The following is a 27,663-nucleotide window of genomic DNA, read 5'->3' on the forward strand; positions in this document are numbered from 1 at the left end:
GACTTGGCAATGTTAAAGGTAGGGCAGTCGGAAGCGTTTTTTGCTGATCCAGGTGAAAGCTGCATACATAGAGGCCGCCATGTGTGCAGACATCCTGTGCTCCAGGACGCCCCCTAGTGGCCACACGTGACCTGCAGACCCCCTGTACCGCCTGCGTCATCGGCCAGAATCGCCAACCATCCGCAGTAAGAATATGGAATTTTTGGGCCACGAGTACAGAAAATGTGCCGTGACTGCAACTCTCATCATCTCCGCTCCGGCTCAGCGCCGGGTAACACGATCACTGGGTAAATGATTAATCTCTCGTCAGCACAAGGCTCAGGGCTGCGGATACTGGGTGTCATACTACCTGCCATTAACCCTCACTATTCCAGCAAGTAAGTGTGCAGGATGGATACATGACACACACGGGGGCTCGGAGATATACAGGGGAGAGGTATCGTGAGGACCCCCGATATTAGGGGGGGTATCGGGACATATATGAGGAATGGGTGATACACGGGGGGGGGGATAGATAGTTGGGGAGAAGCAAAGTACTTTATGGGGACAAAATAGGGGGAAGGGGGATATTTTCAGGCAATCTTCTGGGGAGGGAGGGGAATTTTGTGGGCGTTCATTTTGGGGGGATATTTTCGGGCGATCATATCAGGGGGGGATTGTCCGGGATTTTCAGGTGATCATATCGGGGGGGATATTTTTGGGCGATCATATGGGAGGGGGATATTTTTGAGCGAACCTATCATGATAGGGGGGTAATATTTTCAGGCGATCATATGGGAGAGGGGGATATTTTTGAGCGATCATATTGGAGAGGGGATATCTTCGGGCGATCATATCATGAATGGGGGGGATATCTTCGGGCGATCATATCATGATTGGGGGGATATCTTCGGTAGATCATATTGGAGGGGGAATATTTTTCGGGCGATCACATCGGGAGAGGGGGGGAAATTTTTCAGGCGATCATATCGAGGGGGATATTTTAGGGCAATAATATGGGAGAGGGGGATATCTTCGGGTGATCCTATCATGATTGGGGGGATATCTTCGGGCGATCCTATCATGATTGGGGGGATATCTTCGGGCGATCCCATCATGATTGGGGGGATATCTTCGGGCGATCCTATCATGATTGGGGGGATATCTTCGGGCGATCCTATCATGATTGGGGGGATATCTTCGGGCGATCCTATCATGATTGGGGGGATATCTTCGGGCGATCCTATCATGATTGGGGGGATATCTTCGGGCGATCCTTTCATGATTGGGGGGATATCTTTGGGCGATCATATTGGAGGGGGAATATTTTTCGGGCGATCATATCGGGAGAGGGGGGGGGATATTTTTCAGGCGATCATATCGAGGGGGATATTTTAGGGCAATAATATGGGAAAGGGGGATATCTTCGGGCGATCCCATCATGATTGGGGGGATATCTTCGGGCGATCTTATCATGATTGGGGGGATATCTTCGGGCGATCTTATCATGATTGGGGGGATATCTTCGGGCGATCCTATCATGATTGGGGGGATATCTTCGGGCGATCCTATCATGATTGGGGGGATATCTTCGGCCGATCACATCGGGGCTCCTCTCCGCACCTGCCATTCCCGGCCTCGCTGCTCCCTCTGGCGGCCGCGTCCCGGAACTCCAGCACCGGCTCCAGGTGTCGTTTTGCTGCCGTTTGCCTTCTCTCGCGGCTCCGGTGTTTGCTGCGCCCGGCGGTACCGGCTGGAGGTCCCGGAGTGCCCCGGCCTCAGGTGCCCCGGGTGGCGGCGCCCGGCCCCTCACCCCCCGCCGCCCTGTGATTGGCGTGCACAGATGGGGAGCCCCGTCCGAGCAGCCCGGGCAGAGCTCTCCGGCAGCGGGCGGCTGCAGTCATGCTGGCCAGGAAGGGCCTGATCCCGGAGGAGTATGTGCTGACCACCCGCCTGGCCGAGGACATCAATGAGCCCAAGTACCGGGCGCAGGAGCGGAGGGCGAGGTTCGTGGCCAAGAACGGGACCTGCAATGTGGCCCATAAGAACATCCGGGAGCAGGGCCGCTTCCTGCTGGACGTCTTCACCACCGTGGTGGACCTCAAGTGGCATCACACCCTCCTCATCTTCACCATGTCCTTCCTCTGCACCTGGCTGCTCTTTGGGATGATCTGGTGGCTCATCGCCTTCGCCCATGGCGACCTGGACTACACCGAGGAAGGCTTTGTGCCCTGTGTGACCAGCGTCCAGTCCTTCACCGCTGCCTTCCTCTATTCCATTGAGGTGCAGGTGACCATCGGCTTTGGGGGACGAATGATCACAGAGGAGTGCCCCTTGGCCATTCTAGTCCTCATCATTCAGAACATTGTAGGTCTGGTCATCAATGCTATCATGTTGGGTTGTATCTTCATGAAGACGGCGCAGGCCCACCGTAGAGCGGAGACCCTCATCTTCAGCAAGCACGCCGTCATTGCCCTACGAAACAGCAAACTCTGCTTCATGTTTAGGGTTGGAGACCTGCGGAAGAGCATGATCATCAGCGCCACCATCCGCATGCAGGTGGTCAAGAAGTCCAGCAGCCTGGAGGGAGAGGTCCTGCCCCTCAACCAGATAGATATCCAAATGGAGAACCCCATCAGTACCAATGGTATCTTTCTGGTGTCACCACTCATCATCTGCCACACCATCACCAAGGACAGTCCGCTGTATGACATCTCCGCCACTGACCTCACTCACCAGCAAGACCTGGAGATCATTGTCATCCTGGAGGGGGTGGTGGAGACCACTGGAATCACCACCCAGGCCAGGACATCATACTTGGCTGATGAGATTCTGTGGGGTCAACGCTTTGTGCCCATCATTGCAGAAGAAGACGGCAGGTACTCGGTGGACTACTCAAAATTTGGCAATACGATCAAGGTGCCCACCCCGACATGCACAGCAAGGCAGCTGGAGGAAGACCACGGTAACCTGGACCTTCGCTCCTTCTCCCCTAAGAGCACCATCCGCAGAAGAAACATCTCCGTCAAGGTAAAGCCAAAGTTCACACTGTTTGATGAGGACCAAACGTGACCCTGGACCCATGACCTCTCCAGATCTGGTGTCTATGCAGCAATTATTTCTTCTCCAGATCTGGTCTCTTCTATGCAGCAACAGTCCCTCAGGAGAGACGGGGCGGTAGAGACGTGTGTGTGTGTGTGTGTGCGCTGGACTCCTCACGTTTTGCAGGATTTTATATTTATTAACCTCTTGCTGTTCTCTGCAGATGCCTACCTATAGATGTCTTAGCAATGTCTCAAGATTCCTCCTGTGGGGGGAGGGAGGGGAAATGTTCCTGCTATTTATACCCAGTGACTGCAGATGCTCCCTCGCTGCATCGCGTCTCGTTCTGCACTTAGTGCTCCCGGGTGGTGGGGGGGGAGGTTCTGCAGCAGCTGCTTCACATTCATATCTATGTTTGCTCTCATTTTATAAAATTTTATAAAATGTATTGATTGATGACAGCGGCTCCTCCATCATTTACATCATCTGTACCATGTCGTTACCTTCTGGGGCACTGTACATAACATATACTTGGGGGAAGGGGCATACAAGAAACCTGAGCTTACTGACCGGTGCTGAGGGCCCTTCACAAGTGAGCTAAGGGTCTCGCCCGCGTGACCTGAGGGCACTGCCAGTGAGAGCTGAGGCTCCTGCCCGAGAGAGCTGAGGGTGCCACCCATTAGCTGAGGGCCCTGCCCATGAAAGCTGAGAGCCCTGCCCATGTGAGCCAAGAACCCTGCCCGAGAGAGTTGAGGCTCCTTCCTACGAGAGCTGAGGGTGGATGTGTGCACTATTAAAAGAACTTCACACATCCCGATGCAAACTGTATAAGGTATGAACAATCATCTGTGCCCCATACTCCATATGAGCAGCACCCCCCTGGCCTACATGTGAGATGTGCTGTGAGAACCCTCTCCACTAAAGATTCCATCAACTGGAAAATCGGTTTGTGTGTCTGCAGATCGGTGAGTTGTTAAAGTGTAAGATTAAGTAAAGTTTTAGATTTTCAAACACAAGAAAAACATCCCCATCAACCCCTACAAATGAACCCTTAAACAAAACTTTAGAGCACAAACCCTACGAGAGTCCCCAGTAATGATGTAGATGTCCTCCAGTCATGAGATCTGTGTGGACTGCCTCCCTCTTAGATACCATAAGCTTATTGACCCCCAAGGGCATCACTTTACACCCCTAAAGCGGCCTCACGTGCCCTCAGACCCCTCTGAGGAAAAGAAATGCGAACCATAGTAATACCCACTAGGGGCAGAAGATGGGAATCAGGACAAAGCTGGATATAGTCCTCCGCATCTCACCAGTTCCCTGGACATGAGTCCCGATGTGTCACTCCAGGGGAGCCGCAGTTTAATAAACTTGCTGTTTGCTCCCACGCACTCCCCTTTCCAGGGTCACCAGCCGGTTGATCTCATTATTAAATTCCTTACCGAGGGCCCCGCTTCCTTCAGTCCAGGCAGAGCAGTCGGCTCATATGCCATATACCACATTGTGGACAAGGCAGGTTTCCCCGGAGGTGATGAGATCCTCGAAGTGGCCCAGATGGTTCAGTATAAACGGAGTGTGCATCATGTATAACAGTAAGGACTTCCTCCAGACCCTGCGCTCATATCAGCAGCACATCACTTGCACCTTGGGAAAGCGAATCGACACGCACCGCAATCTCAGCCCCAGTGTGGTTCCCACGGGAACAGGTGATGCTGGGTGCGCTGATGACACGAGCATGCCTTGGCCGTCCCCGCCTCCTGGAACCATGCACAGAGCGCATCGTAACTGTACCCCCCCTTCCCCCTCCACGCAGGGCCAGCGGACCCAAAGCCCCAGACGACAGCTTCCCAGGATATCCTAAATGAAAGCCTAGTGGCGTGAACATCCTTAGCTGGTACCCAGGACCTTTCCTCCGGTCCATAGCCTTTCCAGTGTACTAGATACTGTAAAGAGTTGCAGACTCTCCTAACATCCAAAAAATGTAAAATCACAAATTCCTCAATTATTAACCAGTACTGGCGGCGGAGCGGGCTGCGGGCTGCGAAGGAACAAGGAGTAACATGTCTTTTCAGCAGAGATTTATGGAAGACATCATGGATGTGGATTGGATCAGGTAACCTTAATCTAAAAGACACTGGATTGATTACCTCCATAATCTCGTATGGACCTATAAAACAAGGTGCAAACCTTTTGGAGGCCACCTTGAGAGGCACATTCTTAGAGGACAGCCACACCTGATCCCCAACCTGAAAATCCATCCGCCTAGAACGTCTCTTATTAGCTTTGATTATTTTGAGCCTTCTCTAGGTTCGTCTGAATCCGGGCCCAAACTGTGCACAGTTCAGATGAGACCTTATCTGCCTCAGGGTTAGACGAGGAGACAGATGACCCAGAATGAAAACCAGGATGGAAGCCGTAGTTACAAAAGAACGGGGAGACACCAGCGGAGGAATTAACGTGGTTGTTAATCGCAAATTCTACCAAAGGAAGGTATTTAACCCACAACTGTTGATCACCAGAGACATATGACCTGAGAAATTGTTCCACAGACTGATTAAGTCGTTCCGTCTGCCCGTTACTCTCAGGATGATAGGCAGACGAGAAGGACAATGAGATTTGGCACCTCTGACAGAAGGCTCTCCAAAATCTCGACACAAACTGGACACCCCTATCAGACACAGCCGGTTCAGGAAGCTTAATCTGAGGCTCCATATGATGACTAGATACATGCGGAGTGGAGGCACTCTGTCCTGACTCATGTAAATGGAGTTTCTCCCCTAACCCTGAACCTTAGAAACATGCTTCGTCGGTAACCAAAGGGTTCATGATAACAGTGGTAATGTGGGCCTGTTATTCTGTCACACACACAGGGGGTGGGGTAGTGACCACTGAACTCCACCCTCACCCCTGTCTCTGCCTCGCAAGTCCTAGCGACAAGGGACAACTGGTCGACAAACCCTTAGCTAGGAAAATGCAGGGAAGACAACACATAGACAACAGCGTCGCCGAATTCCTTTTCCTGACGAAGGACAGCGTACTGTCCGAAATGCGTAGATAGCAATTCTGGTACCTACGACTCACCGTAGTCTGTATAGTGACGTCACCATCTGCCTGGGAACAGCGCGAGGTACAAATTATACACTCGGCATTACGCCACCGGCCGGGGCGTGAGCCGTAATCTTAGCCCAACATCTAGCACCACATTAGTTCACTCAGAAGAAAAAGTAAGACACAGAGGAAGCGCTAAGGAACAGGTAATTACCTAAAGCCTGTGTTATTTATTGGCGACACCTTCATTGTGTGATAGTGGGCTGGCAGAGTCTGGGGAGAGCGCGGTGTGATATATTGATATTATCTGTATGTAGTGAGCTCCCTCTAGTGGTGGCTGTATAATCTGTAGGTAATCATCTCCCTCTAGTGGTGGCTGTATAATCTGTATGTAGTGAGCTCCCTCTAGTGGTGGCTGTATAATCTGTATGTAGTGAGCTCCCTCTAGTGGTGGCTGTATAATCTGTAGGTAATCATCTCCCTCTAGTGGTGGCTGTATAATCTGTATGTAGTGAGCTCCCTCTAGTGGTGGCTGTATAATCTGTATGTAGTGAGCTCCCTCTAGTGAGGACTGTATAATCTGTATGTAGTGAGCTCCCTCTAGTGGTGGCTGTATAATCTGTATGTAGTGAGCTCCCTCTAGTGGTGGCTGTATAATCTGTATGCAGTGAGCTCCCTCTAGTGGTGGCTGTATAATCTGTATGTAGTGAGCTCCCTCTAGTGGTGGCTGTATAATCTGTATGTAGTGAGCTCCCTCTAGTGGTGGCTGTATAATCTGTATGTAGTGAGCTCCCTCTAGTGGTGGGACAGGACAGCCAATGGAGACGTTTCAGCACATGGACATACCCCCTACCTTATAAATAGACCCGATCTGGCCGCCATTTTACATTCAGTGTTTTGCCAGTGTAGGGAGAGGCTGCTGTGTGGAGCAGGGACAGGCTGTTAGGGACACCAAACGCTGGCTAATAGGGCCACAAAAGTCATTGTAAGGACTGGTATAGGTGCGCTATCGATAAGTGTGATACACAGAGGGGTGCGATATACTTATAATATACTTTTATAATGAGTCAAGAACACCTAGCTCTAAATAGTGATCACCTGGAAGTCAGGGGCTGGGGGTTACTAGGGCCATTTTTATATAGGGTAAGGTTCCTGACGGGGTCGCTCTTATCAGGGTGGTCTGTGGTTAGGCTATCAGGGCCAGAATAGCCCCCCCTGTAGGGACAGGGACAGTCATCATCTAGCCCAGAGATAGATGTTTTTTTGCCTTCCCTCCGGGATTCAGCGATGTGCACTGGAGCCCCCCGGATTGTGGTAGGACGTATGGTTTCTGATTTGGTGCCGCCGAGCACTTGTTATTGCCGACCACATCTATGCTTTTTGCTTAAAGGGGTTCTGCACTTTGTTTTAACTGATGATCTATCCTCTGGATAGATCATCAGCATCTGATCGGCGGGGGTCCGACACCTGGGACCCCCGCCGATCAGCTGTTTTAGAAGGCAGCGGCGTTCCAGCAGCGGTGCGGCCTTCTCGCTGTTTACCGCTGGCCGAGTGACGTCACGACTAGTATCAGCTGGCCTGGGCGGGGCTAAGCTCTGTTCACTTGATTAAGCTTAGCCCCGCCCCCGCTAGCTGATACTATCCAGAGGGCAGATCATCAGTTTAAACAAAGTGCAGAAACCCTTTAACTTTCATAATTTCATTTATTTTCATTTTGAGAGATATATTTTCCATTCACACGTCCGCATCCATTCCACAATTTTGCGGAACAGATGCAGACTCATGTTCAATGGGGCTGGAATGTGCTGTCCGCATCCGCACATCCGCATCTGTGCTTCCGTTTCCGCAAAATAATAGAACATGACCTATTCTTCTCCGCAATGCCAGACAAGATTAGGCATTTTCTATTATAGTGCCGCGATGTGCGGTCCACAAATTGCGGAATGAACATTGCCGGTGTCCGTGTTTTGCGGATCCGCAAAACACTTACGGACGTGTGAATGGACCCTCATAGTAACACTATTAAAGGTTACGTTTTATCTTCATGTATATTCTGATGGATCGCCTTCCTTGTACAATGTTATAATACACTTTCTATGTTAGACGGTATATTATAGCGCATCTGTATTGTGCGGCAGTCGTGTGCGGTTCTGCTGCGATACCGCAGCTATATAGAGGGACAAACGCTACTGGAACAAACCATTTCTACTGGTGTGATTTACCAGTCGCCCCCAAAAACCTGAGTGAAGCGGGGAGTTATATACCAATATACTTTCTTTATAGTGCATTTGCGCATGCGCGTACGCGAAAATTATATTGCCGATATTTCGCATAAAAAAAAATAATAAATGGAGATCGCAAATTCGAATAACACATCTGGTGTCACTGTCCGTGTTGTGCGACTATCTGTGCAGTTCTAGTAATTATTTATTGGCTGCAAATATGAGCTGAAGGTTTTTCAGGTTCGTCTGCAATTAAAATGAATTGGACCTGCCGCAAACTTGCGGTTCGCGAACATTTGATTGCGTTCGTGAACCGTCCCGGCAGATGTTTTCTCCATCACTACTGACCACGTGCAGAGCTAGAAGAGGACACCGCTCCAATAATATCCTGCCCAGCTATCACATTGCTGCCAGGAGTGCTGACGTGATGCACAGCATGGCAGCGGATGATAGGAGTGATGAGCGGAGCCAGGCACTGATAACCAGTTATTCTCGTCATACTATTTGTACTCTGTGATGGATGCATCGGAATATTACTGACCTGGCGGACTGGTCATACGAGAAAACCTCCTGATGATAGTCTGCAGCTAGTTAGCCCCATGTATCAGAGACGTATAGAAGCAATGCGCTTCTGACTGCGGGGCCCAGCCTCTAGGTGGGCCCAACCTTACTATCCGATAGTATCGTAAACTGCTTCATGGGCACACTGCAGGGCTCAGGAGGGAAGGATGGATTATGGAGGGCAGATTTCACTGGGACAATATTCAGGTGCCATGTTTCATTTGAAGACCCCCTGATGCACCCCTATAGTGGAAACCCCCCCAAAAATGACCATATTTTGGGAACTACATCCCCCAAGGAATTTTTTAGGTGTGTCCTGAGCACTTGGACCCAACAAGCCGTGACATTAGGGATCAGTGAGGCCAAACTGTCCCTACCTGCTTGCACGATCTGGATGGTGGTATCCTCCTAAGTGCAGGGGCCTACAGGAAACAAAGCAGGGACATAATACCAAACGTAGTGACAGGTACACAGAGCAGATACTGGCAGAATGGGTCAGAATCAGAACAGAGCCAAACGGATAAGAGCAGAGTCGTACAAGTCAATTCCCGGAGAATCAAATCTAAAGCCAAAACAGTAACCAGAATCCAGAAATGTACCACGCTAAGTAGTCCACCAGGAAGTCACAGCAGGTCCAAATAGTCAGGCAGAGGGGTAGTATACAAAGCAAGCCGAGGTCCAAGGAATCCACTCAAAAAAAAACACAAGTATAGCAGTAACACATAAAGCACAGACAACTGTGGCCAGCAGCTCCTTGCTAAAGGACATGTCCTCGGTCACATGGGACGTCCACCTATGAAATATCTGGGGGTCCACCTTGATGATAAATTGACTGTCACAGACAAAATATACAAGAAAGGTGCAAGTCACCTGTATTCGATGAAGAAACTGAAGAAGTCCTTCAAGGTATTTTACCGCTCAGCAATGGCCGGTGTGTTTTTCTACACCATCGTAGTCTGGGGAGGAAGCACAGGGCCGGCTCGAGGTTCATGTGGGCCCTTGGGCGATAGTCTCAGTGGGCATCCTTGTGGCATTTTGCACGATGCACACAGCAATGAAACTGTATGTATTATAGATGCTGCCAAATACAATAGACCGAGCGTGCTACAGAGTGGATACATGTGAATCAGTCCTTATGCAGCTACTTCTTTGTACCTACCCAGTGTGTCAGTCCCTCAGGTTGCCCCCCACATCTTACTTGTCCTATACTGCAGACTGGGTTGCTGAGCAGGAGCCGCTTTGCCCCACAGACACACTGCTCCACTTTATGCTTATGATGCCTCCACGCTGGCGCCATGTAACTAGTCAGGGCCGGCTCCATCCGGGGAGGAAGGTTCTGGAGTCCATGGCTGCCTGCTGAGGAGTAAACACCTCCGAGCAGCTACTGGAGGTAGATGCCACCCCGCTACAGTCCACAAACATCTTCTGTACCAGCCCTCAGAAGGGGAAAGATCTATAGAAGGTTTAGCCGACAGAAAGGACTGTGGCAAAGAAGGTAATTATCGCTAATCTGGCTACAGCCTCCTCTGCATGTGGTGGGAACACTGTAAGCTACAAGCTGCCCACCATAACCAAAGGACAGGAGGGCTTCCCGTTCAGAGATTGTGGGGGTCATTCATCAAACTGGTGTAAAGTAGAACGGGCCTCATCGCCCATAGCAACCAATCAGATGCCACCTTTCATTTTCCAAAAGAGCTGTTAAAAATGAAAAATTGAATCTGATTGGTTGCTATGGGCTACTAAGCCAGTTCTACTTTACACCAGTTTGATGACTGACCCCATGTATTCTCACCTGTCATATCTGCTGTCTCCGCCAGATATGGCAAGCGTGTGCCTGCCAAACATGTCCTCCGGCCACGCTGCCTCCATGCTCCATCCCATGCTCGCGTACCATTGGGGGGGGGGGGGGCTTCCTGTCATTTATGCTGCCAGGGGCGTGTACTTCCTGTCTTCCAGCACGGCCCCTGGGCGGGATTTCCAGGTTAAATAGCAGCTTCCTCTTCCAGGAAGTTGCCTGAGTGTTGAGTTACTATCAGTAATAGCAATGGTGGTCTGTTTGCCACTGGACCTGTCTGACCCTGAGCTTGTCTGATCCTTTGTACTGCACTACTATCTGATAACGACTTGTGGCTTGTCTCTGACCACGATTCAGCTTCTGCAACTCATCATCATCAGCTGCTGCCTTTACTCAACACTGCAATGTTCAGGCTTCTGCTAGAAAGCTGAACATGAAGAGGAACTTCATCTTTAAGCATGACAACAACCTAAAGCATACATCCAAATCAACAAAGGAATGGCTTCACCAGAAGAAGATTGCAGTTTTGGAATGGCCCAGCCAGAGCCCAGACCTGAATCTGATTGACAATCTGTGGGGTGATCTGAAGAGGGCCGTGCCCAGGAGATGCCCTCGCAGTCTGTGGGGGTGATCTGAAGAGGGCCGTGCCCAGGAGATGCCCTCGCAGTCTGTGGGGGTGATCTGAAGAGGGCCGTGCCCAGGAGATGCCCTCGCAGTCTGTGGGGGTGATCTGAAGAGGGCCGTGCCCAGGAGATGCCCTCGCAGTCTGTGGGGGTGATCTGAAGAGGGCCGTGCCCAGGAGATGCCCTCGCAGTCTGTGGGGGTGATCTGAAGAGGGCCGTGCCCAGGAGATGCCCTCGCAGTCTGTGGGGGTGATCTGAAGAGGGCCGTGCCCAGGAGATGCCCTCGCAGTCTGTGGGGGTGATCTGAAGAGGGCCGTGCCCAGGAGATGCCCTCGCAGTCTGTGGGGGTGATCTGAAGAGGGCCGTGCCCAGGAGATGCCCTCGCAGTCTGTGGGGGTGATCTGAAGAGGGCCGTGCCCAGGAGATGCCCTCGCAGTCTGTGGGGGTGATCTGAAGAGGGCCGTGCCCAGGAGATGCCCTCGCAGTCTGTGGGGGTGATCTGAAGAGGGCCGTGCCCAGGAGATGCCCTCGCAGTCTGTGGGGGTGATCTGAAGAGGGCCGTGCCCAGGAGATGCCCTCGCAGTCTGTGGGGGTGATCTGAAGAGGGCCGTGCCCAGGAGATGCCCTCGCAGTCTGTGGGGGTGATCTGAAGAGGGCCGTGCCCAGGAGATGCCCTCGCAGTCTGTGGGGGTGATCTGAAGAGGGCCGTGCCCAGGAGATGCCCTCGCAGTCTGTGGGGGTGATCTGAAGAGGGCCGTGCCCAGGAGATGCCCTCGCAGTCTGTGGGGGTGATCTGAAGAGGGCCGTGCCCAGGAGATGCCCTCGCAGTCTGTGGGGGTGATCTGAAGAGGGCCGTGCCCAGGAGATGCCCTCGCAGTCTGTGGGGGTGATCTGAAGAGGGCCGTGCCCAGGAGATGCCCTCGCAGTCTGTGGGGGTGATCTGAAGAGGGCCGTGCCCAGGAGATGCCCTCGCAGTCTGTGGGGGTGATCTGAAGAGGGCCGTGCCCAGGAGATGCCCTCGCAGTCTGTGGGGGTGATCTGAAGAGGGCCGTGCCCAGGAGATGCCCTCGCAGTCTGTGGGGGTGATCTGAAGAGGGCCGTGCCCAGGAGATGCCCTCGCAGTCTGTGGGGGTGATCTGAAGAGGGCCGTGCCCAGGAGATGCCCTCGCAGTCTGTGGGGGTGATCTGAAGAGGGCCGTGCCCAGGAGATGCCCTCGCAGTCTGTGGGGGTGATCTGAAGAGGGCCGTGCCCAGGAGATGCCCTCGCAGTCTGTGGGGGTGATCTGAAGAGGGCCGTGCCCAGGAGATGCCCTCGCAGTCTGTGGGGGTGATCTGAAGAGGGCCGTGCCCAGGAGATGCCCTCGCAGTCTGTGGGGGTGATCTGAAGAGGGCCGTGCCCAGGAGATGCCCTCGCAGTCTGTGGGGGTGATCTGAAGAGGGCCGTGCCCAGGAGATGCCCTCGCAGTCTGTGGGGGTGATCTGAAGAGGGCCGTGCCCAGGAGATGCCCTCGCAGTCTGTGGGGGTGATCTGAAGAGGGCCGTGCCCAGGAGATGCCCTCGCAGTCTGTGGGGGTGATCTGAAGAGGGCCGTGCCAGGAGATGCCCTCGCAGTCTGTGGGGGTGATCTGAAGAGGGCCGTGCCCAGGAGATGCCCTCGCAGTCTGTGGGGGTGATCTGAAGAGGGCCGTGCCCAGGAGATGCCCTCGCAGTCTGTGGGGGTGATCTGAAGAGGGCCGTGCCCAGGAGATGCCCTCGCAGTCTGTGGGGGTGATCTGAAGAGGGCCGTGCCCAGGAGATGCCCTCGCAGTCTGTGGGGGTGATCTGAAGAGGGCCGTGCCCAGGAGATGCCCTCGCAGTCTGTGGGGGTGATCTGAAGAGGGCCGTGCCCAGGAGATGCCCTCGCAGTCTGTGGGGGTGATCTGAAGAGGGCCGTGCCCAGGAGATGCCCTCGCAGTCTGTGGGGGTGATCTGAAGAGGGCCGTGCCCAGGAGATGCCCTCGCAGTCTGTGGGGGTGATCTGAAGAGGGCCGTGCCCAGGAGATGCCCTCGCAGTCTGTGGGGGTGATCTGAAGAGGGCCGTGCCCAGGAGATGCCCTCGCAGTCTGTGGGGGTGATCTGAAGAGGGCCGTGCCCAGGAGATGCCCTCGCAGTCTGTGGGGGTGATCTGAAGAGGGCCGTGCCCAGGAGATGCCCTCGCAGTCTGTGGGGGTGATCTGAAGAGGGCCGTGCCCAGGAGATGCCCTCGCAGTCTGTGGGGGTGATCTGAAGAGGGCCGTGCCCAGGAGATGCCCTCGCAGTCTGTGGGGTGATCTGAAGAGGGCCGTGCCCAGGAGATGCCCTCGCAGTCTGTGGGGGTGATCTGAAGAGGGCCGTGCCCAGGAGATGCCCTCGCAGTCTGTGGGGGTGATCTGAAGAGGGCCGTGCCCAGGAGATGCCCTCGCAGTCTGTGGGGGTGATCTGAAGAGGGCCGTGCCCAGGAGATGCCCTCGCAGTCTGTGGGGGTGATCTGAAGAGGGCCGTGCCCAGGAGATGCCCTCGCAGTCTGTGGGGGGTGATCTGAAGAGGGCCGTGCCCAGGAGATGCCCTCGCAGTCTGTGGGGGTGATCTGAAGAGGGCCGTGCCCAGGAGATGCCCTCGCAGTCTGTGGGGGTGATCTGAAGAGGGCCGTGCCCAGGAGATGCCCTCGCAGTCTGTGGGGGTGATCTGAAGAGGGCCGTGCCCAGGAGATGCCCTCGCAGTCTGTGGGGGTGATCTGAAGAGGGCCGTGCCCAGGAGATGCCCTCGCAGTCTGTGGGGGTGATCTGAAGAGGGCCGTGCCCAGGAGATGCCCTCGCAGTCTGTGGGGGTGATCTGAAGAGGGCCGTGCCCAGGAGATGCCCTCGCAGTCTGTGGGGGTGATCTGAAGAGGGCCGTGCCCAGGAGATGCCCTCGCAGTCTGTGGGGGTGATCTGAAGAGGGCCGTGCCCAGGAGATGCCCTCGCAGTCTGTGGGGGTGATCTGAAGAGGGCCGTGCCCAGGAGATGCCCTCGCAGTCTGTGGGGGTGATCTGAAGAGGGCCGTGCCCAGGAGATGCCCTCGCAGTCTGTGGGGGTGATCTGAAGAGGGCCGTGCCCAGGAGATGCCCTCGCAGTCTGTGGGGGTGATCTGAAGAGGGCCGTGCCCAGGAGATGCCCTCGCAGTCTGTGGGGGTGATCTGAAGAGGGCCGTGCCCAGGAGATGCCCTCGCAGTCTGTGGGGGTGATCTGAAGAGGGCCGTGCCCAGGAGATGCCCTCGCAGTCTGTGGGGGTGATCTGAAGAGGGCCGTGCCCAGGAGATGCCCTCGCAGTCTGTGGGGGTGATCTGAAGAGGGCCGTGCCCAGGAGATGCCCTCGCAGTCTGTGGGGGTGATCTGAAGAGGGCCGTGCCCAGGAGATGCCCTCGCAGTCTGTGGGGGTGATCTGAAGAGGGCCGTGCCCAGGAGATGCCCTCGCAGTCTGTGGGGGTGATCTGAAGAGGGCCGTGCCCAGGAGATGCCCTCGCAGTCTGTGGGGGTGATCTGAAGAGGGCCGTGCCCAGGAGATGCCCTCGCAGTCTGTGGGGGTGATCTGAAGAGGGCCGTGCCCAGGAGATGCCCTCGCAGTCTGTGGGGGTGATCTGAAGAGGGCCGTGCCCAGGAGATGCCCTCGCAGTCTGTGGGGGTGATCTGAAGAGGGCCGTGCCCAGGAGATGCCCTCGCAGTCTGTGGGGGTGATCTGAAGAGGGCCGTGCCCAGGAGATGCCCTCGCAGTCTGTGGGGGTGATCTGAAGAGGGCCGTGCCCAGGAGATGCCCTCGCAGTCTGTGGGGGTGATCTGAAGAGGGCCGTGCCCAGGAGATGCCCTCGCAGTCTGTGGGGGTGATCTGAAGAGGGCCGTGCCCAGGAGATGCCCTCGCAGTCTGTGGGGGTGATCTGAAGAGGGCCGTGCCAGGAGATGCCCTCGCAGTCTGTGGGGGTGATCTGAAGAGGGCCGTGCCCAGGAGATGCCCTCGCAGTCTGTGGGGGTGATCTGAAGAGGGCCGTGCCCAGGAGATGCCCTCGCAGTCTGTGGGGGTGATCTGAAGAGGGCCGTGCCCAGGAGATGCCCTCGCAGTCTGTGGGGGTGATCTGAAGAGGGCCGTGCCCAGGAGATGCCCTCGCAGTCTGTGGGGGTGATCTGAAGAGGGCCGTGCCCAGGAGATGCCCTCGCAGTCTGTGGGGGTGATCTGAAGAGGGCCGTGCCCAGGAGATGCCCTCGCAGTCTGTGGGGGTGATCTGAAGAGGGCCGTGCCCAGGAGATGCCCTCGCAGTCTGTGGGGGTGATCTGAAGAGGGCCGTGCCCAGGAGATGCCCTCGCAGTCTGTGGGGGTGATCTGAAGAGGGCCGTGCCCAGGAGATGCCCTCGCAGTCTGTGGGGGTGATCTGAAGAGGGCCGTGCCCAGGAGATGCCCTCGCAGTCTGTGGGGGTGATCTGAAGAGGGCCGTGCCCAGGAGATGCCCTCGCAGTCTGTGGGGGGTGATCTGAAGAGGGCCGTGCCCAGGAGATGCCCTCGCAGTCGGGTAAGGGTGCCGCAGTGTGGGGTGATCTGAAGAGGGCCGTGCCCAGGAGATGCCCTCGCAGTCTGTGGGGGTGATCTGAAGAGGGCCGTGCCCAGGAGATGCCCTCGCAGTCTGTGGGGGTGATCTGAAGAGGGCCGTGCCCAGGAGATGCCCTCGCAGTCTGTGGGGGTGATCTGAAGAGGGCCGTGCCCAGGAGATGCCCTCGCAGTCTGTGGGGGTGATCTGAAGAGGGCCGTGCCCAGGAGATGCCCTCGCAGTCTGTGGGGGTGATCTGAAGAGGGCCGTGCCCAGGAGATGCCCTCGCAGTCTGTGGGGGTGATCTGAAGAGGGCCGTGCCCAGGAGATGCCCTCGCAGTCTGTGGGGGTGATCTGAAGAGGGCCGTGCCCAGGAGATGCCCTCGCAGTCTGTGGGGGTGATCTGAAGAGGGCCGTGCCCAGGAGATGCCCTCGCAGTCTGTGGGGGTGATCTGAAGAGGGCCGTGCCCAGGAGATGCCCTCGCAGTCTGTGGGGGTGATCTGAAGAGGGCCGTGCCCAGGAGATGCCCTCGCAGTCTGTGGGGGTGATCTGAAGAGGGCCGTGCCCAGGAGATGCCCTCGCAGTCTGTGGGGGTGATCTGAAGAGGGCCGTGCCCAGGAGATGCCCTCGCAGTCTGTGGGGGTGATCTGAAGAGGGCCGTGCCCAGGAGATGCCCTCGCAGTCTGTGGGGGTGATCTGAAGAGGGCCGTGCCCAGGAGATGCCCTCGCAGTCTGTGGGGGTGATCTGAAGAGGGCCGTGCCCAGGAGATGCCCTCGCAGTCTGTGGGGGTGATCTGAAGAGGGCCGTGCCCAGGAGATGCCCTCGCAGTCTGTGGGGGTGATCTGAAGAGGGCCGTGCCCAGGAGATGCCCTCGCAGTCTGTGGGGGTGATCTGAAGAGGGCCGTGCCCAGGAGATGCCCTCGCAGTCTGTGGGGGTGATCTGAAGAGGGCCGTGCCCAGGAGATGCCCTCGCAGTCTGTGGGGGTGATCTGAAGAGGGCCGTGCCCAGGAGATGCCCTCGCAGTCTGTGGGGGTGATCTGAAGAGGGCCGTGCCCAGGAGATGCCCTCGCAGTCTGTGGGGGTGATCTGAAGAGGGCCGTGCCCAGGAGATGCCCTCGCAGTCTGTGGGGGTGATCTGAAGAGGGCCGTGCCCAGGAGATGCCCTCGCAATCTGACAGATTTGGAGGGTTTTTGCAAAGAGTCACAATGTGCCATGCTGATAGACTCAGACCCAAAAAGACTGAGTGCTGGAATAACATCAAAAGGGGCTTCAACAATTCATTATTGCATGAAATAAGTATTTGATACAATAGAAAAACTGAACTTAATATTTGGTACAGAAACCTTTGCAATTCCAGAGGTCAGACGTTTCCTGTAGTTCTTGACCAGGTTTGCACACACTGCAGCAGGGATTTTGGCCCACTCCTCTATAACATCTTCTCCAGATCTTTCAGGTTTCGGGGCTGTCACTGGGCTACATTAGGTTTCAGCTTCCTCCAAAGATTTTCGATTAGGTTCAGGTCTGGAGACTGGCTAGGGCACTCCAGGACCTTGAAATTCTTCTGACGGAGCCACTGCATAGTTGCCCTGGCTGTGTGTTTCGGGTCATTGCCATGCTGGAACACCCAGCCACGACCAATTTCCAATGCTCTTATTGAGGAAAGAAGGTTGTTGGACAAAATCTTGCGATACATGGCCCCATCCATCCTCCTTTCAATACAGTGCAGTCGTCCTGTCCCCTTAACAAAAAAAGCACCCCCAAAGTATGTTTCCACCCCCATGCTTCACAGCTTGGTGTTCTTTGGGTTGTACTTATCCTTCTTCCTCCAAACACGGCGAAGTTGATACCAAAAAGTTATATTTTGGTCTCATCTGACCACATGACCTTCTCCCATTCCTCCTCTGGATCATCCAGATGGTCATTGGCGAACTTCAAACGGGCCTGGACATGTGCTGGCGTGAGCAGGGGGACCGTGCGTGCCCTGCAGGATTTTAATCTATTACGACGTAGTGTGTTACTAACGGTAATCTTTCAGACGGTGGTCCCAGCTCTCATCAGGTCATTGACTAGGTCCTCCCGTGTAGTTCTGGGCTGATTCCTGACATTTCTCAGAATCATTCTTACCCCACGAGGCAGTGGCGTAGCATGGCAGGGGGGGCGTTGCCCCGGGCACCAAATTGTAGGGGGCGCCAGGCAGCAGGCACTATAATGAGGGTGATGGAAGCCTATGGCTCCCATCCCCTCTGTTCTGCCTCATAAGCTTCAGGCCAGGCTAGAAGCCTATGAAGCAGGAGATCGCGATTACATCACCGTGACCTCCTGCGCCGGGTCTCGTGAGATTAATTATGGCCCCTCTGTATAAATATTATATATATATAGGCTCCTCTGTATAATATACCATATTTTTTGCCCAATAAGACGCACCTAGGTTTTTGAACCAAAAGGTGTGCTTTTGGTGGGTTTTGAACTAATGGTGGTCTATGGATGACACTATTATGGGGGGGATCTGTGGATGACACTGCTATGGGGGGGGGGGGGATCTGTGGATGACACTGCTATGGGGGGGGGATCTGTGGATGACACTGCTATGGGGGGGGGATCTGTGGATGACACTGCTATGGGGGGGGATCTGTGGATGACACTGCTATGGGGGGGGATCTGTGGATGACACTGTTAGGGGGGGGGGATCTGTGGATGACACTGTTAGGGGGGGGGGATCTGTGGATGACACTGTTAGGGGGGGGGGGGATCTGTGGATGACACTGTTAGGGGGGGGGATCTGTGGATGACACTGTTAGGGGGGGGATCTGTGGATGACACTGTTAGGGGGGGGATCTGTGGATGACACTGTTAGGGGGGGATCTGTGGATGACACTGCTATGGGGGGGGGTCTGTGGATGACACTGCTATGGGGGGGGGGATCTGTGGATGACACTGCTATGGGGGGGATCTGTGGATGACACTGCTATGGGGGGGGGGATCTGTGGATGACACTGCTATGGGGGGGGGATCTGTGGATGACACTGCTATGGGGGGGGATCTGTGGATGACACTGCTATGGGGGGGGATCTGTGGATGACACTGCTATGGGGGGGGGGGATCTGTGGATGACACTGCTATGGGGGGATCTGTGGATGACACTGTTATGGGGGGGATCTGTGGATGACACTGTTATGGGGGGGATCTGTGGATGACACTGTTATGGGGGGATCTGTGGATGACACTGTTATGGGGGGGATCTGTGGATGACACTACTATGGTGGGGATCTGTGGATGACACTGTTATGGGGGGGGGATCTGTGGATGACACTGCTATGGGGGGGATCTGTGAATGACACTGCTATGGGGGGGGGATCTGTGGATGACACTGCTATGGGGGGGATCTGTGGATGACACTGCTAAGGGGGGGGGGGAATCTGTGGATGACACATATATATAGCATCTTATGCTATGTGCCATCCACAGAACCCCCCATAACAGTGTCTCTGCAGTGTGAATGACCCCCAATACAGGGGCTGGGGGCCGGCATCTGGATTAGGAATGACAGTGGGGACCGGTGCAGTCCCTGTATTCTAATGCACCGGCCCCGCTCACTGTTGTATAATATTATCTAACCCATAGGCATTGTTAAACTATAATAATCCTGTATAATCCAGCTGTATTACTTTCAGCTAAGTTCCGTAGAGAGGAGGGAAGGGGCAGGCCGGGAGGACGACGTGTCACTCACTACATCACGCGCCCGCGCCGCCTGCTTCATTCATAAAGTGGGCGGAGTGGGCTCGCCCTCCCAGCCTGCCCCCTCCCTCCTCTCTGCTACGGAACTTAGTTGTAAGTAATACAGCTGGATTACACATGATTATTATATTTTAACAATGCCTACAGATTAAATAATATTATACAACAGTGAGCGGGGCCGGTGCAATAGAATACAGGGACTGCACCGGTCCCCACTGTCATTCCTAATCCAGATGCCGGCCCCCAGCCCCTCCTCTCTCTCAGTTGATACACCCGCCGACCGCGCTGTGCGGCATCGCGGCGGCTGTGTATCATTGTAAATTGCAGCATTCACCCCATAAGACGCACTGCTATTTACCCCCCACTTTTGGGGGGGAAAAGTGCGTGTTATAGGGCGAAAAATATGGTATAATGGTCCCCCCCTGTATAATTATTATATATAATGGCCCCTCTGTATAATTATTATATATAATACCCATCTGTTGTGGGTAAACTGTTTGAAGGTTTTCTGAGAGATGCTATATTAGAGCATCTCAACGGAAATAAGCAAATACCGCCATATCAGCATGGCTTCATGAGGGATCGGTCATGTCAAACTAGTTTAATCAGTTTCTATGAGGTGGTAAGTTCTAGACTTGACAGCGGCGATCAGAGGTCTTTATTACTGTGGAGGGGGCACAGAGGGCTTTATTACTATGGAGGGGGCACAGAGGTCTTTATTACTGTGGAGGGGGCCCAGAGGTCTTTATTACTGTGGAGGGGGCACAGAGGTCTTTATTACTGTGGAGGGGGCCCAGAGGTCTTTATTACTGTGGAGGGGGCACAGAGGTCTTTATTACTGTGGAGGGGGCCCAGAGGTCTTTATTACTGTGGAGGGGGCACAGAGGGCTTTATTACTATGGAGGGGGCACAGAGGTCTTTATTACTGTGGAGGGGGCACAGAGGTCTTTATTACTGTGGAGGGGGCACAGAGGTCTTTATTACTGTGGAGGGGGCACAGAGGTCTTTATTACTGTGGAGGGGGGCACAGAGGTCTTTATTACTGTGGAGGGGGCACAGAGGTCTTTATTACTGTGGAGGGGGCACAGAGGGCTTTATTACTATGGAGGAGGCACAGAGGTCTTTATTACTGTGGAGGGGGCACAGAGGACTTTATTACTATGGAGGGGGCACAGAGAGCATTATTAATGTGAAGGGGGCACAGAGGGCTTTATTACTATGGAGGGGGCACAGAGAGCATTACTAATGTGAAGGGGGCACAATGGACAAGTGTGAAAGCTGCATACATAGAGGCCGCCATGTGTGCAGACATCCTGTGCTCCAGGACGCCCCCTAGTGGCCACACGTGACCTGCCGACCCCCTGTACCGCCTGCGGCATCGGACAGAATCGCCAACCGCCAACCGTGACTGTAACTCTCATCATCTCTCCGCTCCGGCTCAGCGCCGGGTAACGCGATCACTGGGTAAATGATTAATCTCTCGTCAGCACAAGGCTCAGGGCTGCGGATACTGGGTGTCATACTACCTGCCATTAACCCTCACTATTCCAGCAAGTAAGTGTGCAGGATGGATACATGACACACACGGGGGCTCGGAGATATACAGGGGAGAGGTGTAGTGAGGACCCCCGATATTAGGGGGGGGTATCGGGACATATATGAGGAATGGGTGATACACGGGGGGGGGGGGGGGGGGGGGCAGATAGTTGGGGAGAAGCAAAGTACTTTATGGGGACAAAATAGGGGGAAGGGGGATATTTTTGGGCGATCATATCATGATTGGGGGGATATCTTCTGTAGATCATATTGGGGGGGTTTCGGGCGATTATATGGGGAGGGGGATATCTTCGGGCGATCCTATCATGATTGGGGGGATATCTTTGGGCGATCTTATCATGATTGGGGGGATATCTTTGGGCGATCTTATCATGATTGGGGGGATATCTTTGGGCGATCTTATCATGATTGGGGGGATATCTTTGGGCGATCTTATCATGATTGGGGGGATATCTTTGGGCGATCTTATCATGATTGGGGGGATATCTTTGGGCGATCTTATCATGATTGGGGGGATATCTTCGGGCGATCCTATCATGATTGGGGGGATATCTTCGGGCGATCCCATCATGATTGGGGGGATATCTTCGGGCTATCCTATCATGATTGGGGGGGATATCTTCAGCCGATCCTATCATGATTAGGGGATATCTTCGGGCGATCACATCGGGGCTCCTCTCCGCACCTGCCATTCCCGGCCTCGCTGCTCCCTCTGGCGGCCGCGTCCCGGAACTCCAGCACCGGCTCCAGGTGTCGTTTTGCAGCCGTTTGCCTTCTCTCGCGGCTCCGGTGTTTGCTGCGCCCGGCGGTACCGGCTGGAGGTCCCGGAGTGCCCCGGCCTCAGGTACCAGGTGCCCCGGTGCTCCGTGTGTTGGCGCCCGGCCCCTCACCCCCCGCCGCCCTGTGATTGGCGTGCACAGATGGGGAGCCCCGTCCGAGCAGCCCGGGCAGAGCTCTCCGGCAGCGGGCGGCTGCAGTCATGCTGGCCAGGAAGGGCCTGATCCCGGAGGAGTACGTGCTGACCACCCGCCTGGCCGAGGACATCAATGAGCCCAAGTACCGGGCGCAGGAGCGGAGGGCGAGGTTCGTGGCCAAGAACGGGACCTGCAATGTGGCCCATAAGAACATCCGGGAGCAGGGCCGCTTCCTGCTGGACGTCTTCACCACCGTGGTGGACCTCAAGTGGCATCACACCCTCCTCATCTTCACCATGTCCTTCCTCTGCACCTGGCTGCTCTTTGGGATGATCTGGTGGCTCATCGCCTTCGCCCATGGTGACCTGGACTACACCGAGGAAGGCTTTGTGCCCTGTGTGACCAGCGTCCAGTCCTTCACCGCTGCCTTCCTCTATTCCATTGAGGTGCAGGTGACCATCGGCTTTGGGGGACGAATGATCACAGAGGAGTGCCCCTTGGCCATCCTAGTCCTCATCATTCAGAACATTGTAGGTCTGGTCACCAATGCTATCATGTTGGGTTGTATCTTCATGAAGACGGCGCAGGCCCACCGTAGAGCGGAGACCCTCATCTTCAGCAAGCACGCCGTCATTGCCCTACGAAACAGCAAACTCTGCTTCATGTTTAGGGTTGGAGACCTGCGGAAGAGCATGATCATCAGCGCCACCATCCACATGCAGGTGGTCAAGAAGTCCAGCAGCCTGGAGGGAGAGGTCCTGCCCCTCAACCAGATAGATATCCAAATGGAGAACCCCATCAGTACCAATGGTATCTTTCTGGTGTCACCACTCATCATCTGCCACACCATCACCAAGGACAGTCCACTGTATGACATCTCCGCCACTGACCTCACTCACCAGCAAGACCTGGAGATCATTGTCATCCTGGAGGGGGTGGTGGAGACCACCGGAATGACCACCCAGGCCAGGACATCATACTTGGCTGATGAGATTCTGTGGGGTCAACGCTTTGTGCCCACCATAGCAGAAGAAGACGGCAGGTACTCGGTGGACTACTCAAAATTTGGCAATACGATCAAAGTGCCCACCCCGACATGCACAGCAAGGCAGCTGGAGGAAGACCACGGTAACCTGGACCTTCGCTCCTTCTCCCCTAAGAGCACCATCCGCAGAAGAAACATCTCCGTCAAGGTAAAGCCAAAGTTCACACTGTTTGATGAGGACCAAACGTGACCCTGGACCCATGACCTCTCCAGATCTGGTGTCTATGCAGCAATTATTTCTTCTCCAGATCTGGTCTCTTCTATGCAGCAACAGTCCCTCAGGAGAGACGGGGCGGTAGAGACGTGTGTGTGTGTGTGTGTGCGCTGGACTCCTCACGTTTTTCAGGATTTTATATTTATTAACCTCTTGCTGTTCTATGCAGATGCCTACCTATAGATGTTTTAGCAATGTCTTAAGATTCCTCCTGTGGGGGGAGGGAGGGGAAATGTTCCTGCTATTTATACCCAGTGACTGCAGATGCTCCCTCGCTGCATCGTGTCTCGTTCTGCACTTAGTGCTCCTGGCTGGGGGGGGGGGGGGGGGGGGGGGGGAGGTTCTGCAGCAGCTGCTTCACATTCATATCTATGTTTGCTCTCATTTTATAAAATGTATTGATTGATGACAGCGGCTCCTCCATCATTTACATCATCTGTACCATGTCGTTATCTTCTGGGGCACTGTACATAACATATACTAGGGGGGCATACAAGAAACCTGAGCTTACTGACAGGTGCTGAGGGCCCTGCCTGAGAGATTTGAGGGTCCTGGCCCTGTGACCTGAGGGCGCCACCCATTAGCCGAGAACCCTGCCCATGTGAGCCAGAAACTCTGCCTGAGAGAGCCAAGGGTCCTGTCGGAGAGAGCCGAGGGCCCTGCCCTTGAGCCGAGAACCCTGCCCATAAGAGCTGAGGGACCTGCCTATGATAGCTGAGGCTTCCTACCGAGAGAGCTGAGGGTGCTGCCCCTGTGAGTTGAGGCTCCTGCCCGAGAGAGCTGAGGGTCCTGCCCCTGTGAGCCAAAAACTGTGCCCGAGAGAGCTGAGGGCCCTGCCTATGATAGCTGAGGGCCCTGCCCCTGTGAGTTGAGGCTCCTGTCCGAGAGAGCTGAGGGTGCTGCCCCTGTGAGTTGAGGCTCCTGTCCGAGAGAGCTGAGTGTCCTGCCTGTGTGAGCCAAGAACTCTGCCAAGGGCACTGCTCGAGAGAGCCAAGGGCTGACGGCCCCTGAAGGCTGACGACCCTGTCCATGAGCCGAGAACTGTGTCCATGAGAGCTGAGGGCCCTGCCCGAGAGAGCCAAGGGTCCTTTCTTGTAGAGTTGAGACTTCTTTCCATGAGAGCTGAGAGCCCTGCCCGTGTTTGCCAGGAGCTGTGCCCAAGAGAGCTGAGGGCCCTTCCCATGAGAGCTGAGGGTGGATGCGTGCACATCTAAAAGAACTTCACACATCCCGATGCAAACTGTATAAGGTATGAACAATCATCTGTGCCCCATACTCTATATGAGCAGCACCCCCCTGGCCTACATGTGAGTTGGCCTGTGAAAACCCTCTCCACCAAAGATTCCATCAACTGGAAAATCGGTTTGTGTGTCTGCAGATCGGTCAGGGATTAAAGTGTAAGATTAAGGCTACTTTCACACTAGCGTTCTGCTGTCCGCTCGTGAGCTCCGTTTGAAGGGGCTCACGAGCGGAGCAGAACGCTTCCGTCCAGCCCTGATGCAGTCTGAATGGATGCGGATCCGCTCAGACTGCATCAGTCTGGCGGCGTTCAGCCTCCGCTCCGCACGGCCAGGCGGACAGCTGAACGCTGCTTGCAGCGTTCGGGTGTCCGCCTGGCCGTGCGGAGGCGTGCGGATCCGTCCAGACTTACAATGTAAGTCAATGGGAACGGATCCGCTTGAAGATGACACCATATGGCTCAATCTTCAAGCGGATCCGTCCCCCATTGACTTTACATTGAAAGTCTGAACGAATCCGCTCAGTCTACTCTCGCACTTAGAAATTTTTCTAAGTTATTAATGCAGACGGATCCGTACTGAACGGAGCCTCCGTCTGCATTAATATGATCGGATCCGTTCAGAACGGATCCGATCAAACGCTAGTGTGAAAGTAGCCTAAGTAAAGTTTTATATTTTCAAACACGAGAAAAACATCCCCATCAACCCCTACAAATGAACCCTTAAACAAAACTTTAGAGCACAAACCCTACGAGAGTCCCCAGTAATGATGTAGATGTCCTCCAGTCATGAGATCTGTGTGGACTGCCTCCCTCTTAGATACCATAAGCTTATTGACCCCCAAGGGCATCACTTTACACCCCTAAAGCGGCCTCACGTGCCCTCAGACCCCTCTGAGGAAAAGAAATGCGAACCATATTAATACCCACTAGGGGCAGAAGATGGGAATCGGGACAAAGCTGGATATAGTCCTCCGCATCTCACCAGTTCCCTGGACATGAGTCCCGATGTGTCACTCCAGGGGAGCCGCAGTTTAATAAACTTGCTGTTTGCTCCCACGCACTCCCCTTTCCAGGGTCACCAGCCGGTTGATCTCATTATTAAATTCCTTACCGAGGGCCCCGCTTCCTTCAGTCCAGGCAGAGCAGTCGGCTCCTGTGCCAAATACCGCATTGTGGACAAGGCAGGTTTCCCGGAGGTGATGAGATCCTCGAAGTGGCCCAGATGGTTCAGTATAAACGGAGTGTGCATCATGTATAACAGTAAGGACTTCCTCCAGACCCTGCGCTCATATCAGCAGCACATCACCTGCACCATGGCAATATCAGCCAGGAGTTTAGGTGTCTTCTGGGTCAGATAGATATGTGACAATCGGAGTGCCTTACCATCAGGTGAGAGATTTTCCCCAGGATCTCCACCCATGATCCTGAATTCTTCCAATATCTCCATCCCACTAATCCTTTCTTTGAACCGAATGCTTCATTAATCTGGACTTCAGTGCTGGTCCAACACTTGGCACCCCCATGATCGTCTGGCAGCATCAGAGACTATACAGTAGATGAAATGCTCCGTTCTCTCTGAAGCTTCTACCGCCGGCATTCTGCAGCTCAGCTCCCACTGAAGTGCATCAGCCACTACAATGTATAGTTTCCACTGTCTTCTAGTGGTGGCTGTATAATCTTTATAAAGTGAGCTCCACTTAGTGGAGGCTGTATTTAGTGAGCTCCCTCTAGTGGTGGCTGTATAATCTGTATGTAGTGAGCTCCCTCTAGTGGTGGCTGTATAATCTGTATGTAGTGAGCTCCCTCTAGTGGTGGCTGTATAATCTGTATGTAGTGAGCTCCCCCTAGTGGTGACTGTATAACCTGTATGCAGTGAGCTCCCCCTAGTGGTGGCTGTATAATCTCTATGTAGTGAGCTCCCTCTAGTGGTGGCTGTATAATCTGTATGTAGCGAGCTCCCTCTAGTGGTGGCTGTATAATCTGTATGTAATGAGCTCCCTCTAGTGGTGGCTGTATAATCTGTATGTAGTGAGCTCCCTCTAGTGGTGGCTGTATAATCTGTATGTAGTGAGCTCCCTCTAGTGGGGGCTATATAATCTGTATGTATTGAGCTCCCTCTAGTGGTGGCTGTATAATCTGGATGTAGTGAGCTCCCTCTAGTGGTCGCTGTATAATCTGTATGTAGTGAGCTCCCTCTAGTGGTCGCTGTATAATCTGGATGTAGCGAGCTCCCTCTAGTGGTGGCTGTATAATGTGTATGGCTCAATATCACAACCACAAGAATGTACAATCAAAGACTTATTTTGAGAGGTGACAACGCGTTTTGGAGTAAAGTAACTCCTTTTTTAAGTCTGTTGCAGCCGATCTCACAGATGAACAAGCAGAGATTCTTCATTCCAAAGGGATGTCAGATTTATGTGATCTAATCTCCGCCTAGGGTAAATAGTCCCGCCTCTGGGTGGGGATGGTAATCAGGAACCAGCTGCCTACTCCTATAAGAAAGGGAGAGGTGTGCGCGCGCGTGCTATAGCGCATCAGATAACACCTGGCAGTGAGGACGGATGCGGCGGGTGCCTGTGTCTCCTACAAGGTAAGCCAGTACCGGGACCCATAGTGCTGCGATGTGCAGACAGCGATCTGCCACCCTGCGGTGGGGACGCAGACCCCATACTAACAGTACCCCCTCTTACGCCCCCTCCTCCACACGGCTGACCTGGAGCAACAGATGGGCATGAATATTCTCTGCGGATTCCCATGACCTTTCTTCAGGCCCGCAGCCCTTCCAGTCCACCAAATAAAAGGTCTTACCTCTGATAATCCTCCTGTCTGGAATGTCCTTGACTTCAAACTCATCATCCATAGTGACAGGAGGAGGGTTCTGTGAAGTGCCTTTGCAAAATCTGTTAAAGACAGCTGGCTTAAGTAACGAAACATGAAATGAGTTGGGAATCCGCAAGGTAGTTGGTGGTTTGAGCTTGTAGGCAACAGGATTAATTTTCTTGATCACAGAAAAAGGTCCCAAGAATCGTGGATCCAGTTTGTAAGAGGGAAGTCTGAGACGGATATTCTTAGAAGGAAACCATACCTCGTCTCCAATGGCAAACTGAGGAGGAG

General features: G+C 54.2%; 2 protein-coding genes across 2 annotated transcripts; both read left to right on the forward strand.

Moving 5' to 3' along the window:
* Positions 1-1,562: 1,562 nt before the first annotated feature.
* Positions 1,563-23,612, forward strand: LOC122921148 (ATP-sensitive inward rectifier potassium channel 11-like). Its single transcript, XM_044271166.1, has 2 exons — positions 1,563-1,822; positions 22,057-23,612. Exon 2 carries the CDS (start codon positions 22,116-22,118, stop codon positions 23,283-23,285), a length of 1,170 nt encoding a protein of 389 aa, XP_044127101.1. The 5' UTR covers positions 1,563-1,822; positions 22,057-22,115; the 3' UTR covers positions 23,286-23,612.
* Positions 1,690-3,440, forward strand: LOC122921147 (ATP-sensitive inward rectifier potassium channel 11-like). The gene has a single exon (XM_044271164.1). It carries the CDS (start codon positions 1,882-1,884, stop codon positions 3,049-3,051), a length of 1,170 nt encoding a protein of 389 aa, XP_044127099.1. The 5' UTR covers positions 1,690-1,881; the 3' UTR covers positions 3,052-3,440.
* Positions 23,613-27,663: the final 4,051 nt, after the last annotated feature.

The sequence above is a fragment of the Bufo gargarizans genome, chromosome 10 (assembly GCF_014858855.1).
Source record: "Bufo gargarizans isolate SCDJY-AF-19 chromosome 10, ASM1485885v1, whole genome shotgun sequence".
NCBI classification, from domain to species: Eukaryota; Metazoa; Chordata; class Amphibia; order Anura; family Bufonidae; genus Bufo; species Bufo gargarizans.